General features: G+C 42.0%; 1 protein-coding gene across 1 annotated transcript in view; it reads left to right on the top strand.

Moving 5' to 3' along the window:
* Window positions 1-19,733, top strand: part of MYO9B (myosin IXB) — a 56,549-nt gene that overhangs the window by 24,543 nt on the left and 12,273 nt on the right. The window contains exons 9-27 of the mRNA XM_019513648.1: window positions 35-151; window positions 456-590; window positions 2,356-2,477; window positions 3,388-3,529; window positions 3,782-3,977; window positions 4,361-4,436; window positions 7,606-7,719; window positions 8,830-8,869; window positions 9,573-9,695; window positions 10,506-10,586; window positions 11,901-12,011; window positions 12,563-12,685; window positions 13,475-13,624; window positions 13,719-13,885; window positions 14,391-15,335; window positions 16,726-16,792; window positions 17,200-17,330; window positions 17,849-18,006; window positions 18,927-19,117. Of these exons, the coding sequence (XP_019369193.1) occupies window positions 35-151; window positions 456-590; window positions 2,356-2,477; window positions 3,388-3,529; window positions 3,782-3,977; window positions 4,361-4,436; window positions 7,606-7,719; window positions 8,830-8,869; window positions 9,573-9,695; window positions 10,506-10,586; window positions 11,901-12,011; window positions 12,563-12,685; window positions 13,475-13,624; window positions 13,719-13,885; window positions 14,391-15,335; window positions 16,726-16,792; window positions 17,200-17,330; window positions 17,849-18,006; window positions 18,927-19,117 (3,189 nt within the window). The remainder of the gene's footprint in view (window positions 1-34; window positions 152-455; window positions 591-2,355; window positions 2,478-3,387; window positions 3,530-3,781; window positions 3,978-4,360; window positions 4,437-7,605; window positions 7,720-8,829; window positions 8,870-9,572; window positions 9,696-10,505; window positions 10,587-11,900; window positions 12,012-12,562; window positions 12,686-13,474; window positions 13,625-13,718; window positions 13,886-14,390; window positions 15,336-16,725; window positions 16,793-17,199; window positions 17,331-17,848; window positions 18,007-18,926; window positions 19,118-19,733) is intronic.

Raw genomic sequence — 19,733 nt, 5'->3', positions numbered from 1 at the left:
TTTTTTTTTTTTTTTTTTTTTTTTTTAACTGCAGGCAAAAACAGCTCGGGATTCAATGGCAAAGTCCTTGTACAGTGCTCTGTTTGACTGGATTGTTCTGCGAATTAATCATGCGCTTCTTAATAAGAAGGACATGGAGGAGTCTGTTACAGTAAGTTCTGGACAGAAGAGCAGACAGAGCTAGCGACTCATCCTATGAATACCATAGTGTGTTCAGAGATCTGGGGTGGAGCTCTGACCCTCCCCACTCTGATGTCAGTAGTAAAATTATCACTGACTTCAGGGGAGTTTTACTGTCCCATGGATTTTACTGTGGGAATAAGTGGTTATTACAATAGTAAACGTTCCAAGCCATATTGGCATAGATAACGGTACTGATGTTTGGTGTATTGTTAACAACCAAAACTATCACAAGATCAAGTAACAGTATCTGCACCTTTTTTCCTTCCCTTCAGTGTTTGTCCATTGGGGTGCTTGATATTTTTGGATTTGAAGATTTTGAAACCAACAGTTTTGAGCAGTTCTGTATAAATTATGCAAATGAACAGCTTCAGTATTATTTCAATCAACACATTTTCAAACTGGAGCAGGTAAGTGATTGTGTATTGCAGGTGTTATGTAAGGGCTAAAGTTAAAAGCCAGAAATAGGTATAATCTTAAACTCAGTACATTAATACGTTTTGCTTTGTAACATGCTTGTCTAGTGCACAGAATTTAAAATAAGCTTCCCCAAAACCTCCTAGTGTAAAGTTAGAGTTACTGAAGTTTGTAGCTAAAAGTCCTACTTTCAGGTCATGTGCTTTGCATGCTGTGTACGCACAGCATCTGACTTTATAAAGTTCATTGGGCAGTGTTGAATTTGGATGTAGAATCTGGCCGTGTATCCTTTCCCTTAAGCTTTTGTTTTCTTGCTGGCTTAAAGTATCTTTCCAAATGATGCCAGAAAACCAGTTTTAATTCACCCAAGGACATCATAGAAGTGGGGTCGGAAGGGACCTTGTTAGATCTTCAAGTCCGACCCCCCTGCCAGGGCAGGAGAAAAAGTTGGTTCCAGATCCTAGCCGCCCTAACTGTGAAGTAGTTCTTACGGATGTCTAATCTAAACCTACTCTCCAACAACTTATGGCTGTTATTCCTTGTTATGCCAGGGGGCGCTCAGGGAAACAAGGTCTCTCCCAAATCCTTCTGGTCCCCCCTAGTGAGTTTATAGACTGTCATGAGGTCCCCCCTCAACCTTCTCTTGTGAAGGCTGAACAGGTTCAGGTCCCGCAGTCTCTCATTGTAGCGTCTGCCCTGCTGTCCCCGGATCATTTGGGTGGCTGCCTCTGGACCCCTCTCCGTGTTGTCCACATCCCTCCTGAAGTGGGCCACAATTGCTCTATATTACGTATTTTATCAACAGTACATAAGTAACCATAAACAAAAGTTAAAGGAAGAAAGCACAAAACACACCAACTTTAAGTAAAATCATAGTAGAGACCAGTGGCTTAGCAACTAATGACAGGATTGTCTGTCCAGACTAACTAGAGTAAAGAGTTGTATTGTCGTCTTTTTCTAATACTGTTTTCCCAAAGAAGCTTAAGTAACTAGTTTCCTGTGTCCGTCTTCATGAGAGCCCTCAGGGGTTGCCTACATATTTTAAGAAGGGTCTTTTTGTTCATGGAACTTAAAACACTATTTTTTACAACGTGCTGTGCATATAAATCATACCAACTATGTAATTTGCGCACACTTAATCCCAATCACCTGAATAGGATGCATTTTCTAACATATCATAGAGGGAATGTGAAGCTGTGGGGATTTATCTCATCATTCTTCTAAATATGTCATTCTGTTTAGACTACCTGCCTACTGAATCTCTTGTTTAGATTTGTAAGTGCATTATTGTTAAATTAGTTTGCCTTTAGCATGTGCAGGATGGAAGAAAGCTGATATTATGCTTTGATATCTTGATATGGAACTGGCATTTCTAGGCCACTTAGCACCAGCATGTGTTGGTAGATAAACTTTGCAACCTTATCTGGGTTTCATATATTCAGCAGAAAGGGAGTGCTTGCTGATGGCAAAACAGGTCAGCCTGTCCCTCGTAAAGAATAGATTCCCATACCACACCTTGACATTTTGTTGTCCTCTGCTCTTTGACTTGGAATGTAACTCTATGACTATAATAATGAGGGTATTTGATCCTCAACATCAAAAAATTATTATTTTTTTTTCTTGTTTTGGTTTCTCCCTCACACCAACAAATTCAGAATTTGCCAATAGCTGTGTAAGGAAGTCTTTAAGCATTTATTTTGCATAGCTTGGGCAGGCCTGTCTGCTGTCCTGATAAAGAAATCTCTTTGAGTTGCACAGGAGGAATACAAAAGTGAAGGGATCACGTGGCACAATATTGACTATACTGATAATGTGGCCTGTATTCACTTAATCAGCAAGAAGCCCACTGGCCTCTTCTATCTGCTAGATGAAGAAAGCAAGTAAGTGTCAAGTTCTTCTGAAAGATTTGCTGCGTGAAAGTGTGGGAGGGGGGCAGAAGTAGTTGCCAAAATAGAGGAAGTTAATGGTTATAGGAGGTGCCAGATTGTGGGGAGGAATCTTTATATATGTAGATCATGCAGCTAAACTTCTACAAAGCTAATTTCTCTTTGAAAAATCACTCCAGTTTTGGTGGTGGTCATGGCATAAGAACTGTCATACCGGTTCACACCAAGGGTCCATCTAGCCCAATGTCCTGTCCAGCGGTGGAGAAACAGGCCATGTGTATTGTGATTATCCTTGTCATCCCCTCCCAGTTACCAGAAGTCGTAAGTTTAGGGATTTCTTAGACTTAAGTTACTTCCCTAACTGTTATATTTAATAGTTCTTGATGGCTTTAAAGTGACAGCATAAGAACTTGGATATTTCTGATGGCTTTTAGCAGGTGACTATAATATAATGCATGTGTCTGGGGTATGTCATTATGAAAGTGCTCAAAGTTATGACCCTTAGTATCAGTTCTCACAAAATTGCCAGTGAAAATGGGGTGGAGGTGTCTGGAATTTTATAATGGGCTGCTTTTCTGCCTAAGAAGCACCTCTGTAGCTTGTCTCTAAAGTATCAAAGCAGGACTTCTACCTATTGATCCCTATGGCAAATGGTTGTTAGCTTGTCTAGCATGGCTAAATACATATTTAGATCATGTGCTTGCAGATCTATCTGCGCACCTTTCCTTCATAGATTTCATAGACATTAGGGCTGGAAGGGACCTTGGAAGATCATCGAGTCCAGCCCCCCGCCCAAAGGGCAGGAAGTCAGCTGGGGTCATAGGATCCCATCAGCTGGGGTCCTTCATATTTGGAGAGTGAGGAGCTAACCTTTCCCTGTGTGTTTCCTGCTTTGTGTACGTAGCTTTCCACATGCCACCAACCAGACCCTACTTGCAAAGTTCAAGCAGCAGCATGAGGAGAACAAATTCTTTGTTGGAACCCCAGTGATGGAGCCTGCTTTTATTATCTGGCATTTCGCTGGGAAAGTTAAATATCAGATAAAGGTATGTAACAAATTTGGAATAGCCAACAAAGACTCTTCTGTTCCTTGCCAACAATAAAATGTACACAGAAAAAAATGGAGGCGTTATTTACACTTGGTGTTTCACTAGATTTGGATTACGTTATCTCTGACGTCTCAAACAAGGCCAGTCCACATGAATTATTCAGCCTGATGTATCTGTATAGTTGGAACCTGGTTCCAGCTGAATCCTTTCTCATTTCATCTCTTGGGGTTTGACGTTTCTTTTCTGCAGGATTTCCGAGAGAAGAACATGGATTACATGAGACCAGATATTGTCGCCTTGCTTCGCAGTAGTGACAGTGCCTATGTACGGGAGCTGATCGGGATGGATCCTGTGGCTGTGTTCCGCTGGGCTGTTCTGCGAGCTGCTATTCGGGCAATGGCTGTCTTTGCAGAAGCAGGGCGCCAGAGAGCTCAAAAAACCGCAGGTACCAAGCAGAGGGAAACTCCTTTAGAAATGTTATTTTTAATTCAACCAGTTGTTGTTATGTTTATCAACAGTCCTAAGCACATGATGATAATTATAGGGGATTTCAGGATACAAAATGAGAAAGTTTTAATGCTGAAGGGGAAACTTCATGAAAGTTAAGTAACTTGTCCAAGGCCAGAAAGTCATTTGAGCAGATGAGTTTACCAGTCCTAGTAAGCCAATTTGAGAACTAAAGTAAGTTGGTGCTTTCTTTAATAACAGAAGTGGAGCAAAATCTTTAGCTCTTGCGTATTTATCAGTTAGAGCTTAAGTACCATATATTGCATTTGCTTGGATAGAGTTGTCAAAATGTAAAATGCTGCTCTTTGTGTTCTACAACAGGAGTGGTACGGCACGGACCTCGGGTTCCTCTTGGAGAACTCCAGAGAGCAAATACGCCAGTCGAAAAAGTTTATCGGTGAGAAACGTGCTTGGCCACTTTTCACAGAGCAATGGGCTATATGTTGGGCATGGCAGGGAAGAGTGCACTGTGTGGGAGAGCCTGCACTGCTGAGCCACATTCCATACAGCAAGTGTCAGCTCATGCTGTCCACAAACATGGCTGACAACCCACTTCCTTTGCAATATTTTTGGCAGCTACTTGGTTGGGGTTTTTTTTGTCTTGTTCCAGTTATTTATACAAGTAGAAAGCTTGACTAAACAAGGCATAATTGCTTGGTTTAAATGCTGGCAGTAGGCTTGGGGTGCATAAATCATGATGTTCACTGGGCCAAAGACCCAAGGGAGGGTTGGACATGTTCTTTCCCCTCTGTAACGTTGGCATACCCAGGACTCCAGAATGGTGGATTGCTGTCAGTCAGTCTGTGGAAGAAGTGTGCTTTATAGGGGAAATTTGAAAGAGGAAGAAGGTGTGGGGAGAGCAATATGGAGAACAGCCTGAAGTGTCCACTTCAGTGTTTGGAAGTCACTGAGCAAGTTTGAGGAGAGGGGCAAGGTATCTATATAAGTAGTCACTAGGTGACACAGAAAGACTCTGCTCTGCCCCTTGGAGCACGCAGTCTGCTTCTTGTGTTGCAGTAGTGTTCAGAGCAGTAGTTCCCAAACTAGGCTGCTTGATTTGCTGCAGTCATGAGCTCATGACCACGCACTGCTAATTCCCCCGAGCCTGTATTTACCCTTTGTACTAATAGTTAACATAGAATGGGACTTTTTTGTGCTGCAGCTGCCGCATAGTAACTGTCTCTATTAGTGTGCCCCACAATTGCTTTGCAGTGAGAGCCACAACAAGGCAGTTTACCCCTGAATAAAATGGAGTTAAGTAGATCTATTTTAGGTTCCGCTTACCACAAAGTAATTGCTGCACATGGATAGTTTGTGCGCCCGTAATTACCAGGACTTAGTGCCCCTTTGTAAGTCTGGTACTTTTTGGTGTGTCTGCTTGTACCCTATGGTTAGTGAAAGCTAAACCAGATCTGTTTAGGACTATTTCATGCAGGGATAATCTGCCCTGTCTTAGCTTTCCCTAGAGCAAGAGTTGCTGTGCAGCAGCTGAGACATGGTCAGTACCCCCTCCCCCCCGTTAATTATTGGCATGTGAACAACAGTAACGGCTTGTATGGGATTTCATAAAATTATCAGCTTGTCAGTCAGGCCACGGCTGGGAAAAACTGGGAACTGCTTGCCTACTCTCTGTTGTCACAGATTATGGCCTTGTTGTACAAGTAAACAAACAGATATGTAGGACAGTGCAAGACCCAGAGAACTTGCAGGATAGGAAAACGAGATGCAGCACTAGGTGCACCTTCACAGGAGCTGGACCTATTTAGCTCTACGCCTTGTCTTGATATTACTTCTGTTGTTCTCCTACTGGTGTGGTAGGGGTTTTTTAAGACTGTTTTATTTTATTGCACTCTGGTCCCACGGTAGAGTAGTAGCCTTGGTGCAATAGATGTCAGTCTTTTTCTAGGTGGGAATAAGGAACAGGTGTAGGTGAACTGAGGAAACAAAGATGCCACTTTCCCTGAATGCCTTTATGAAAGAAGGAAGGGAAATAACAAAGATTTGTCTGTGTATAACAGAGTGAAGTGTTTATAAATAAAGTCTTTTAAGGGAGACGTTTCAGCTTCTACATAAGATTATTGCTGCCAAGTACTGTTGTAAAGCCTAAATGCTCCTTTGCTGCTACATTTCTAAAGTCTCATCTTTTTACTGGATGTTGCTGTTTATATTGAACATTCTTCCTTATGCTGCTGGCCCCTGAGAACTGAAAAAAACATAAAATACCAATATTTTGCTGCTTTTATGATTCTACGGGTACAGAAGTGGTAACTGAAAAAGCAGTGCAGTGGCTGGAAGGTAGAGAATCCCTTCCAGACCCGGTTCCCAAGATTACTCTTTATATTCATGTTTACCTTTCTGTGAAGTATTTAGGTTCTATGCATGTTCCTTTTGCAGCTGCTCAGTGCTTGATTTTTCATTTGATTGCTCTGAGGATTTCGATATAAATGCTTTTGAAGACATCATTTCTTTTTATGAAAGCAAGAAGTAAGTAGCAATAAGAAGACTTGCAGCTGGAGGCCAGGGAGGCACATTCCTGGACAGCTGAACCTTCTGAGTAAGCTCAGTGCAGAGATGCAGCTAAAAAAAACAACTGCAAAACCCTGGTTTATCAGCTGATTGAACAGCCTCAGCCAATTGCAGTTGTCAAAAATCAAAGATACACTTCAGATGTACCAAACTAGCCAATGTGTGTCATGCTCATTTCCTTGAGATTCTGTAACAAGGAATGCAGCATTTTAGCAAGAATTTTCAGAAGAACTAGAAAAAATAAGCAAATGTAACTTTAAATTTTTGTTGCTTCTTCACTGAGCAGCTCAAAAAAGTGATTGCATTTTAATATCAGAAGTTATTCTTATACTTCTGTTGTATTTTTGGTTTGTGCCTTTCTGGAGAGTAAAGAAGGTAAGTTTGGTGCCAGGATGGGATCCTCTTCAGCATGGTGCATGGTTACACTGATGGAGTCAACAGTTAAATAGGGACCATCCCAGACTAACTTTCATGCTAAACATGTGTTTCAAAAAAATACATCAACTTGCTACTGGAAGTCTGAAGAAAGTTAAATTGTCACTTTCAGATAGTCCTTAAATGTCCAGTGTTTTGCTGTAGTTTCTAATGAGAACTTGCTAAGCAAGCCAACTGTAATCGTTAGATGTACTGAATCTAGTTAAGAAATAGATATAAGCAGCTATTCCTAGACATAAGTACTGAAAGCCTCCATTTTTGCCTGTAAAGACCTTTCAGACTGCACATAATATAGCCTATTGGCAAATACTTAAGCATCAGTTTTTAATTTACCCTCCCTTTTGCCCTAACTGATAAACCAGGAGCATGTATTAAATGCAGTAGCCCATATAGATAACTTGATTCTTGACTGTAACCTTTAAAATCTGAGGGTATCAATTCATGTGTCATGCCAGGATTTTCTGTTTCAGAAACTCATGTTTAGAAAAAAGTAGCCTGGGATCAGCCTGCTGTTGTTTGGAGCACTCTGGGTGATGGGACCTCCTTGTTTTAATTCCCTGTTTTTTCTCTCATGACCATCTTTTGCCTGGCTGTGGATCATTTAGGGACTTGCATGATCAAATCATCAGGAGTATAAAAGGACTTCCCTGGCAGGGTGATGATCCCCGTAGGCTGCTTCAGTCACTCAGTCGACTTCAGCCCCACCGCTTCCACTTCCTGTGAGTTTTGGTGTCCTAGTGTTACTTTGTGAGCGCAACAATGACCGAGCAGTATTGCAATCCATAGCAAGATCTGCAACAACAGAGAGACCCTCTCCTCAGACTAAATTGAACAAAACTGAAAATATAAGCAAGATAGTATTTCCTTGGCAAAAACATAGTTCCTGTGGAAGCTAAAGAGAATGTTGCATCGTTTCCTTTGCAATAACAGTGGTAAAATCTGCTTTTGATACCACCTGCCCTGAAGTACTAAGCTGTGTATCATGAACAGGTTGCTGGTACGCATCAGAAAACCAAGTCTCTCACAAAATAAGACAGCATGCATTAACAGTTTCCCAAAAAGCTGGAAAAAAATGCATAATTGTATGCACGTTCCTAGAGCTAGTAACCTGATTGTGACAGTTAATTTATGATAGTTTGCATAATGAGGTGTTAACTGCAGGTCAGTTGGAGTTGGAGCACATTTTACACTAAAAGGTTAAACGATCTCAGAATTAGGGAGTGAGTTGCACCCCGGTTCTCAAGAGATTCATGTTGCAGTTTGTGCTTCCTTAGCCAGCGAACTGTGTGCACTTCCCTAGGAAGTCTGTCCTGACAAGTGGTCCCGTTACTCGTGTCTCAGAATCCCTACGTAGAATATTGGGGCACACGTTAACAGTCTGAGGAGCCCAGCGCTTCTGCAGAATGATGCTAGCACAGGCAGAACCTCCCACTTCATCCACTGGTGATAAGGGGTCTGTCTTCCAGTGCCTGCACAGGTGGTTTCATAGACTGAAAGCATGCATGTAGAAAGTGCAGATATACCTTCTGTAGCAATCAAACTTATCTTTGATAGCTGTAGGTGCTGTAAACAAAACATTTCCTTTTTGCTAATGCTGCAGGTATTGGAAGTTGGCAAAACCTTCTCCTGTCAAAGTGGTTTGCATTTCCTGCATTACTCTGCTATGGGGAGCTCTGCATGCATGATCACATCCTGAAGCTGTTGCACTCAGTCTCTTCTCCTGTGCATCTTAGCTTGGTCTAATTTGCAAGGCATGGCTTGCTGAACTAACCAAAAATCACAATGTATTTTTTTTTTTTTTTCTTAAACAATCTTTAATATTTTAACAGGAAAAGTAGAGGTATCAAACAAAAGCAGATCATTCCCAAGGTAAAGTTATTCAGCGTGTTTAAAGATTATTTTTTCTTTGCAAATAGTGAATGTACCTCTTGATTTGACAAAACTTTCTACAAGGAAGATTGTGTGTGGTGAGAAATCTTTTGCCTCCCAATATCCCTTAAATACCCAGGTAGATAAAATGGTGTCTTTAGAATTGGCTGACATGTAAGCTCCTTTTGACTGGAATAGATAAATGAGGAAAGTACCTTTCAGCAATTAGACAAGAACACTCTTGCTACCGAATTCTTGAGCCCCGAATTTTATTGACATGCAGTAAAGCTTGCCTGGCAAATGAACAAAATTCCAGGTTGATCCATGGTTAAGCAGAGCAGCGGAAATTACTTGAGAAAGGAACGTACCTGCATTGTGACAAGGAAGGAGCTTGTCTGTATGGACAGCAACCTGTGACCAGGCCGTAAGGGACAAAAACATTGGTTATGTGAGACCATTTTTTTTACCTTTTTCAGCCCCAGGGAAGAGGAACAGAAATGGTTTCAGTGTTTGAGAGAGGATAGTTCAGGTTTTAAAGTAAAAATCCTGAGTGACTGAGTGTAACATATGATATAGAGAATGTTGTCATTAAGTGGTAGATTTCACTCTTGCCACACTTGGTGATGCCAGTATGATGTTTGTCCTTTTAAGTAAATGATCCTATACATGTAAATTGTGAAAATACCAAATTTATTAATTGCAGAACTTGCTGGATTCCAAGTCTCTGAAGCTTATAATGAGCATGACGCTGCATGATCGGACTACAAAATCCCTCTTACATTTGCACAAAAAGAAGAAACCCCCTAGCATAAGTGCACAATTCCAGGTAAATGAATATCTGATTTGGTGACTTATGCATATTTCAATCTTCATAGATAATGACTGCTATGCAATGGAACGAGCAGTGAGTAAAAACCACCCGGGACTGTCCCCCTCCCGCCACCCCAGGACAGAGATTCCACTTCTTTATTTCCCAACCAGTTTGCTAGTTCTTTGCATAGATCAGTCTCTTCTTTTTAGGTTAGCGATTCTCAGCCAGGGTGCCTTGAGATCTTTTCAGTGTTAGCATTATTAGATAAACATGATTCACAAGATAAACACAGAAATTTCAAATTGGAATCCACAGTGTCGGAAACATTCTAACATGCCGGGGTCTTTCTGAGTTCTTTGCCATAAAAGAATTGCTCTATTTTTGCATAGTCAAAAAACAAGTGAAAATTAAGAGCTAGCTTTTTCTGAGGTGGACCTTGAGGCTTAAAAGGTTGAGGACCATTGTTCTAGGCCTTTTGCAATCTTTTAATGCTTACAGTCTAACTGTAATTTACTGTATATATAATACAGAAAATATAGGGACTTCTGATAGTCAGTCGTTCTGTGGCAATGATGATAGATCAGTAAGAGACTACACAAGCACCTGGCTCTTGTCCATGTTTGGTATATGCAAGAGCTGGCAGTGAAGGTGTCTTGGATGCTCCTGGTAGAAAGGAAAAATGAATACAAAAATGATTTGGTGAGACGACGTATTAGATATATTGCAGTTTCTGGCTGAGACTTGTGTTCTAAGGAAGAGGTATTGTTGGCAAAGGCAATTCAAAATAGTGATGTTTGCATGAGTACGTGGAATGTTTTATTCCAGACCTCTCTCAATAAATTACTGGAGACTCTGGGGAAAGCTGAGCCATTCTTCATCCGCTGCATTCGCTCCAATGCTGAAAAGGTAAGTCACTTCACTTGCAAGGAAACTAGTCTGATGGCCATGCCCCCACCCACTTATACACAGTAGTGTTCAGCTGCTGACATGTTAGTTACTACAATGAGCACGTAGAAAGGCAGATAGAGCTTTCTTTTGTTGGAGAAAAACCTAATAGCACATGAAATAACTCATAGCCGATATTGTTTGAAAGTACATCATAAAAGAAGTAGAATTTTGAGTGTGTGATAAGAAAAAAAAAAAATCTGCATTACTTAACCTAAGGCTTCTGGCACAATCTCCAACCACTGAAGCAACCCTCTGCCCTCTTACAGAAGTTGTGCTGTCACAGCAAGCCCTTGGGATTATGGGACTGACAGCCAGCTCTAGCTTTACTGAAGTGTTGGCAGCGGCAGAATATTGTGGGCATTTGAAGGCTTTATGGTAACATAAACATGGAATGAAGTAGAGGGTTTTTGTAGAGTTCTTTTTGGACAAATATCCACACTTCCCTAATGCTCCCTAGCACTAACTACTTGCTTGTTGGCATTCTTACCACAAATGGTAATAAGTAATTAGTATATGAAAGGAACTCCCCTTGTCCCAGAGAAAAGCAGCAGGCATGCGGGAGGCGGGTATTTTGGTATAGCGAGTTTTTAAGGCCACAGTTGGTAAGTAGATATGCAGTTTGTAGAAATTGTCCAGACTTCGGCTTCTCCCAGTAAGAAGGAGGAGTAAAGAGGTGAAGCAAAGAGTAACAAGGCAGAAACTGTTCATTCTTTGGTTACTCTGATTTACTTCTTCCTCTGCTTAAACAATGCTGTTGCCCCTTAGCCAAGTGACCGTAGATGTTGGGGATTCCTGTTGGAGAATCCTTGTTATGGAATCTAGGTATAATCTTACTGTGGCTGTTCAGGTACATTGTAAAAACTAAACCTTGAACAGAGGTGGTCACAAACAGCATGAAGGCAATCCTCTCCTTCAGATTTCAACCCAAATACAAATGCCTGGGGGCCAGAAAGCAGCTGTGCTTCAAGAGCTGTAGTTAGAGAGGCAGGGAACAAATACCTTTGTGTTACCTCAAAGAACTTAAATGATATTTCTTTAAAGACTGAGTGATGCATGCATTCTGAGAATATCTTAAGACTGCAACAGTATCACAGATTTTTACTCCTGCCATTACCATATTGTTCTCTGCTTTATCTGGAAGAACAAAATATGGATATTTGGAGACAACTTTTTTTTTTTTTTTGGAGTGTTGGAGGAGGGAGTTGTGTTGTTTTTGAGCAGGTGGTGTAAACTGCGTTCTGCATACACTGTTTTCTTGCCTGTCTCTTTCAGGAGGAGCTCCTTTTTGATGATGGCTTGGTTTTGCAGCAGTTGAGATACACTGGCATGCTGGAGACGGTGCGCATTCGCAGATCTGGTTACAGTGCAAAATACACATTCCAGGTACTGAGGGAAGAAGGATGCATTGACCATTTGAGTTCTGTGTATATATTTTCTTTAGTAAGCAATAATGCTTGTGACTGACTTAGCCCTAAAACCTACATTAAAACCCTGTCTGCAGACATCTTGCAGTATCTTACGTGGGGTCTGTGTTGCAAAGGCATGGTCTGAATGCTTCTGCACATTCAGTGCTGTGCTGTCACTTACAGGGAAAGAATCGCACCTGAACTGTGGTGCTAAGTTATAGAACACAGATTGTTAAAATTAATATTTATGTGTAGAAATTTCAGTAGATTTTTTTCACTAAATAATAATTTGAGATGTGTTTATGTACATATATAGCATCTGGATAAAGCAAAGATATTTAAGCAAAACGTATATTTTTATGGGAACTTTACAGACAAAATTTTGCACTGAGACACAGAGGTTAGCACTGGCTAACCTTTGCAGCCCAGAAATCTTAACTTTACCTCAGCTCTAGTTTTCTAGTTGTAACTCCAAAGTCGTGAGCTGTCTGCTAACTTGTCTCTTGCTGTATGCTGTTACCTCCTCAGGAGTTTATAGACCAGTTTCAAGTGTTATTGCCCAAAAATGCCAAAGCCTTGAAGGAGGACATAGGTGCTTATCTGAACAAACTGGAACTGGACAAAAACAACTTCCAAATAGGGAAGACCAAGGTTTGTGAAATATCTTCCATCATTGAAGGTGCTCTGTAAGACGTGTGAATGCATAGAATGTCTCTCTTGTTGGGGTTCTTTAGCATGTGTTTGAATATTTATTTTTCCTGTGCACAGCCAAAAAAAATTATTTTAAAAAATGTGACCCAGCTTTCCCTATAATATTCATTGTCCATAATTCTCCTGATCCCATATTTAGCCATCTGAGCAGACTGTCCAAAATGGTGCAGGGATTTTCACCCTGAAAAACAGTCTTCATATTTGGACAGCCTTCAGTCTGTGGACAGTTGCTGCATTGTCTTTTATCACTAAGCTCACTGTTTTCCATTTGGAAAGAATTGTATATGGCTTTCAGATCATACAAGTGAGTAGTGGGAGTCTGACATTTTTAATCAGTAAAACAAGGGGAAAATTGACTCCTGAGGGGGAACAAATTCACTTTGGGCTGTGCAGTAAACCAGACTGAAGTGCTGTGCAACAGAATTTTGAGAGTAAATATCTCTCCCTGTATGTTTAATGGGAAAACCCCCCAAACCTTTGGGAGATGTGAATGGAAATAACCTATTGATGCACCAGATATAATCAACAAAAATGTGTTGTAGATGCCTTCTCCCATCACACTGGAAATGGAAGTTAGACGTTTCAGTAACAAGAAATTCAGGTCTACTGTGCTGAGAACAGAGTGCCTAGATACCCAATAGGAATGGTTCCCTGGGATTTATCTGTTTCAAGAGATGAAGCAGCTTGGTTTTGATTTGTGCTGATGTGACCCTTTTTTTAACTGACCAGGTGTTCATGAAAGAGGCTGAGCGACAGATGTTACAGGAAGCACTACATAAAGAAGTGATCAGAAAAATCATTCGCCTTCAGAGCTGGCTCCGGATGGTTTTGGAAAGGAGACGCTTCCTCAGAATGCGGCAGGCAGCCGTTACTTTGCAGGTACATTTTATTCGATTTTTAGTGTGAGTTGCAAACCTCCCCTCCAAGAAAGTGTTGATGAGCATGTCTCTGACTAATGAAGTCTCCCTTCTAGGCTTGCTGGCGCTCGTATTGTGTTAGGAGGGCACTGGAGAGGAAAAATGCTGCCGTCTATATTCAGTCAGTGTGGCGAGGGTACAGGGAACGGAAGTCCTACTGTCAGCAGAAGAGGCAAATCTCCCTTGTGCAGGCGCTTGTTAGGGGGCACCTACAGCGTAAGAGGTAAAAGAGGAGCATGGCTCTGCCAGACCTGTATGGAAATACCTCAGGCTGCCTGACTTGCATTGCTGTGGCTGAATGAATGAATTACCGCTGTAATGAGTCTGTTTTCCCAGTAGTACATTCTCTGTATTAGTCTGTCTTAACTGCAGTCGGTGCCTGATTTAAACTGATGCCAGTGATGTTACCAGGATTGCATTATCAGGATAAGCCAAGGGCAGCCAAGGTTTGCCCAGATGAACTAACTACATGGATGAAGTGTTAGGGAAGCCAGGGTTCCTTCAGAATTGGAATTGCTTGTAGTATCAATTACAACAGCTTCAGTGCTATAGCTTGCAGGAAGTCCAAGGCCCCAGTACAGAATACCCCAGAAGTCACGCAGGGACTTCATTTATTGGTACCATCTAGCTGCAGTGCTTTGTGAGCCATATTTAATCCACAGGCCTTGCTTTTGGTTCCTTCTGGATTATGCATTTATATACCCCATCTTTAATTTTTTATTAACTAGGTTTCAGCAAATGCTTATGGAGAAGCAGAAAGCTGAGAGAGAGCAAGTGGAGATGCAACAAGCTCAGGGGAAAGAGACAGTTATAAACCAGGCTGAGGATGGTGAACCACCGTCAGAGCAATTGGATGTAAAACCAGAGATGCAGCTAGATGAAGGTGTTGAACAGGTGGCAGAAAGAGAAGACAAAGCTCAGCATGTGCAAACTGAAAACTTGAGCCACACCCCGGAAAGAGCTGTGCCATCGCAGAAGAGCATAGCTGATGGCTCTGAGAAGATCCCAAGTAGTCGGGAGAAACGGGCATCTCGACGACAGAGAGGGCTGGAGCACAACAACTTGCAGAATAAACATGTCCTATTCTCCTTAGAGGAACAGTCTTTAGTGTCCCTCGAAGAAAAAACTTCTGCTAAAGAAACCCCAGAAAAAGCCACAGCAGAAGATTTGGTACTTCTGAAAGGTACAGAGGAGAGAATCCCAGTGGAAGAAAGCAAAACACTTTCAGACATACAACTGTCATGTAAAATAATGGATGATGATTCCCATGCTGAGCAAGCCACTGAATCAAAGCAGGAAACATTAGATGAGAAGGATGCTTATAGACTGAAAACACAGGAGAGCCAAAAAAGCCAGATAAAAGGCAGCCAAAGCTTCAATTGTCCTGAAAGACCATCAAATCTTATGCTGAATCTTAAAAACAGCCTACCTGCTACTGGAAGCTTTCGAAGTCCAGTCGAATATCGTGCAGAAAGACATAAACACAAAGCCAAAGACCTGGACAGCCCCACCTCTTTTCAGATACAGCGGTACCTGGATGACCCAGGGAAACTGAGAGATAAACGGGAAAAATGGAAAGGAAAGAGGGAGTCAGAAGCTGGTCAGAATGAAATGCTAAGCCAGTCTTTCGATGAAAGTATTGAACCTGGCCAGTCTCCACAAACTCCGCTAGAGTAAGAACAGCTTCCCAATTGCTTTACTGTTCTGCATTCACCAGTAGCTGATTGTGCTGAGGACACATTTCTGTAATACAATCCGAAGTGAAGGGAGAGAGTATGTTGGCAGCAATTAAGGGGTGGAAGGAAGGGATCCTGTCAGACATAAAGGGTGCTGACAGATATGCAGTTTCTTGGTCTTACTCATGGGACTTCACAGAGAGCACCATGAGTTGGACCGACCCTCCTGATCCAGCAGATGTTTGCTGTTGGATCAGGAGGGTGGGGGATCAAGCTCCACTTTGGAGCTGGTCCAGTGAGAGAGGCTGTGTGTTCTGCAGCCTCTTCCCCTAGCCCGGCCCCCCTTCCAGCTCCTGTGCTGTCTCAGGAGGGGAAGGAGGTCTGTTTTCAGATTTGTCCAGCTTGCACTGGAATGGGGGCGCGTGGATTAGAGCCCCCCACCTCAGGAATTCCCACCCCTACTTCCCCCATCCTGAAGATGACACTGGGGTTGGGGCTGGCCTGCTTCAGTGCAGCCCTGCTCCTGGCATGCACTAACAGAAGCTAATGAAGATGCTCTGCTTTGAAGTGCCTTCATCTGAACCCTCATGTAATGAGGGTTCATTTGTTGCACGATTGAGCACTTTTTTAAGTGTTCTGCAGCTGTGCTCATCTGTGAGTGCACAGTTGCAGAGCGTTTTTGATGGCCAATTGCATGACAACGTCAAGTCTGTCAGTGCCCAGAAAACCTTTCATTCTGGGATCTAACCCCTGCACGGCACGTGGCAGAGGTGGGAGGAGACGGGCAGCACAGTGACAGGTTGGGCAGGGAGTGTAGGGCAGAAACAAAGTAGAGCATCAGATAGGGCAGGGAGAAGAAAGCAGAGCATCTGATTGGGCATGGGAAGGGGCTTAGAGTGGTACTCAGAGAGGGTATAGGGCTAATTTGTGGCATACCTGCCAAAAAAAAAAAAAAGGTTGGCTCCTACTATACTAATCCTTCTTTGCCTCTCCCAGTTAAAGAACTTTTTTTCATATGCGGTAGTCTAGAAAGTTTGCTTTTAAATAAACAGCCTTATTGGTCTCCAGGGATTGGCCCTATGTTTATGATAGAAAAAAATAATCAAGAATTTGGATATTGAAAAGGTAATTGGAAATTTGGAAGACCAGTGAGAGATAAGTTAGTAGTAGTAAGGTTAGGTCAAGATCCTCCCCCCCAGGTTAACAGTCGATGTGTGGTATTTTTAACAGTGACTACTTTGGGACAGTAATTCTGAACACATTATAAACTGGTTTGTGTAAAGTAAGCTTGTTTTGTTTCGGTTTTTTGGCCTGAGCTACCAGACAATTGAGACCGTGTTATTTAAAATAATCTGTTTTTTACAGTAATTTTGGTGTAATCTTACAGAAAGAAGAGGACTACTTCTTCACTGAATGATATCTCCAACCTGGCCCAATCTGTCAGCATGAGTCAGGTATTGACACTGTTCAAAGATATATTTGTATGTTCTTACTTAGCTTATTAGGAGTGCGAAGTACAGGAATTTGGGAATAGTTGACCTGCCGTGCATGCAGTACGGGCAAGTTCCTATCAGGTTTTGTTTGGCTTGATTTCCATGTAAGATGGATGGTTTTGTTCACTGGATTTTATACAGCAGTTTATTCTTTCCACTTCTTGTTTTCAAAACGGAATCCTAGAAGAGGCATTATGCCTCATAGAGCATCTCCCCGAATAAAGAGTCAATAACTTGGATGAAGCAGGTTCTTTAGATTTTCTTCTGAAAACAGAACCTTATTATAGATTTCTTCAAAAGTAAGATGTGAATACAGGGTATGGCACTTCTTTCATTTTAAAGACTACGATATTTGTAATGTTCTGTAGCCACCTCCAGATACAATTGAAGAAGACAAGATCAACAAAAAACACACTCTGCAAAAGAAGTCAACAGAGCAGTTATCACCCTTGGATTCAGCTGTTCCACTGCAGTCATCTAGCCAGCAGATGGATGCTAAGTATGTATTCTCTGTGGCCATGGGACTGGTTTTAACCAGACGGACCAACAAGTGTTCCCTTTCCTTAATTTACCCTGGTACACCCGGGTATCACACCCACCAGAATGTGTGACACTAGCACGTGGGGCAGGAAAAGAAAAAGCAGGTAATTTTCTCACCCAGTCTGCAAAATTGCTGTAGTGTCAGTAGCTGACATGAATTGGATGTTTGGTTAGTTCATTCTGCCTGTAGCTTTGGTTCTAGCCATGGATTTTCAGGAAAAGGCTCCTTATTATTTAGGTAATTTATCTCCAGTGAACTGAAACGCTTGGAAAATGGAGCACAGAGAGGTCACACTTCTCCGCAGTAAATGCGATCCAGCTAGTTAATCTCTCTTTCCCCTTCCCTCTGGTTTTGTTTTACTTCACCAGTCTTTGGAGCTGAATAACTTCTGTTCTGGAGATTTACTTCTTAGTCAGTTATTCATAATGGAATCCTGCCTGATTGTGAGGAAAAACCTGTGTTGTCTTTACTTTTAGGTCTACATTTAAAAGTCCTTTGCGTCGATTCCTGGGGAAAAAAACAGATAAGAAAAACCTTAAGGAGAATCTGGATGCAATAGAGGAAGGGGAGAATCTGTCACTTGTATCATGTGCTTTGATCCGAGAAGCAGTTGAACTGCAGCAAGTGTCAGAATGTAAGTTTCCACCATTGGGCCACAGTGAGCAAGGAGGAATGTAAATGGGTGTCTTCTGCATTAAAACTTGCACTTGTGGGATCAGTTGAAATTAAAATTCTTCAAGTGTTCAAGTGCTTGTTATGTACAGACGTTGTGTGTTTGGGTTTAATTAAAGCAGGATTTTAAATTCTGTTCTGTTGCCTATTGAGAGAGAGTTTCTGAATTTTCTCATTTTACAAAATATGCAGTATTATCTATAGCTTCGGACTTTACTTCCATGTGAGGCATTTCTTAGATAGTCTTAATGCTATTTTTGGCCAGTCTGTCACCAAAATATAACTCTGGTGAAAGTAATTCTTGGTTTATGCTACTAGAGTACTAAATGCAAGTGTTTGGAAAGGATGAATTCAGTTTCTATGATGATGATGTTCCGCTCTTATTTTTCTGCTGCCACATTACTTCACTCTTGATGAATCCTGCTGGAGAGTCCTCTACTCAGCTAGACACAGGGAACCATGTTCAGAATGGAGTTTTAGGTCTCCATTCTTGAGCAGCTTTAACAGTGGGGTCTTGTGGTATTAATATTAAAAAAGCTCAAATAGATGCATCATAAAGGTAAACGGGGTTCTTTGGGTAGATGTGATATTTTTTATTAGATCCACTAAATAGTTGGAAAAAGTTCTTTGCAAGCTTTTGGACATAAGCATCCTTCTTGGGCATTCAGAGACATGTCTGAGATTCATCTTGGACCCAGAGGGACAAAACTGGTGTAAACTGTGTTCCCGGTGTAGTTCTTAGAATGAAGTATATATTTTAAAGGTTTGTGCGGAGAACAATGTGGAAAAATGGCCACAATTAAATTTCTGGTGATACGGAATTGATTTATATCATCCTGCCTGGAAAATGTTTATAAAATATATATATATATCTTATCCCAGACCCTCCTGGACAACCAAGTCACCCTCAGGCAGGAGAGAGCCATGTGAAAGACACTGGCAAAGCAAAGAAGAACCGTGCTATTAAGATCAGCAAAGTTACAGCTGCATCTGAGAAGTGGCTAGTGTCTGTGTCCCGCAAGATCACAAATGCCTATGAGCTGAAATATCTCGATGAGTTCCTTCTGAACAAGGTGAAAATCAGTGAAGTAGAATAGAAGGCCATTCTATGGCTACTTATCTGTGGAAAATTGAAGTAAATTGGAGTGGAAGTTTTTCCTGACGTGTATTTTGCTTGCGTATTTATTTTTCGTGCTTTTTAAGTTGTCCTGAAATAGTACGGATGTAGGGCTTTGCAAAGCTTAGGTCGCTGATTCGATTCAGCGGACGTTCAGCCGGATTCAGCGGCCAAATCTTCAAATCCAAATCAAATTGAGAAACCCTGTAATCTCTCCGAATCAAAAAGTCGATTCGGAGAGATACAGTGTTTGGACATAGACACAGCTTTAAATGTTTTTTCTGCGTACATCTAGGTAGCCAGCAGCTCATGAATGCAGTGATGCAGGGGTGTGTGGAGTGTCCCACAGGAGCAGCAGACCCAGAAGTGGACCAGAAGCACTTCCGGGTCCTCCAGGGAGTATGCTGCCCCCCCCCCGGCAACTGGTGCCTCCTGGGACTGGGGGCACCCCTGTGGCCAATTGCCTAGCTGCCCCCCCCTCAGCAGACCCAGAAGTACTTCCGGTCCACTTTGGGCTCATTGCAGAGCCTGTGGGGTGGGTCCTGTGTGTCCACCCCCCCCCCCCCCCCCCC

The sequence above is a fragment of the Gavialis gangeticus genome, unplaced genomic scaffold, assembly GCF_001723915.1.
Source record: "Gavialis gangeticus isolate Ggan-Ray unplaced genomic scaffold, GavGan_comp1, whole genome shotgun sequence".
In the NCBI taxonomy this organism is placed as follows: Eukaryota; Metazoa; Chordata; order Crocodylia; family Gavialidae; genus Gavialis; species Gavialis gangeticus.
The sequence above is the reverse complement of the archived record's forward strand: the minus strand, read 5'-3'. Positions and strand labels throughout refer to the sequence as shown.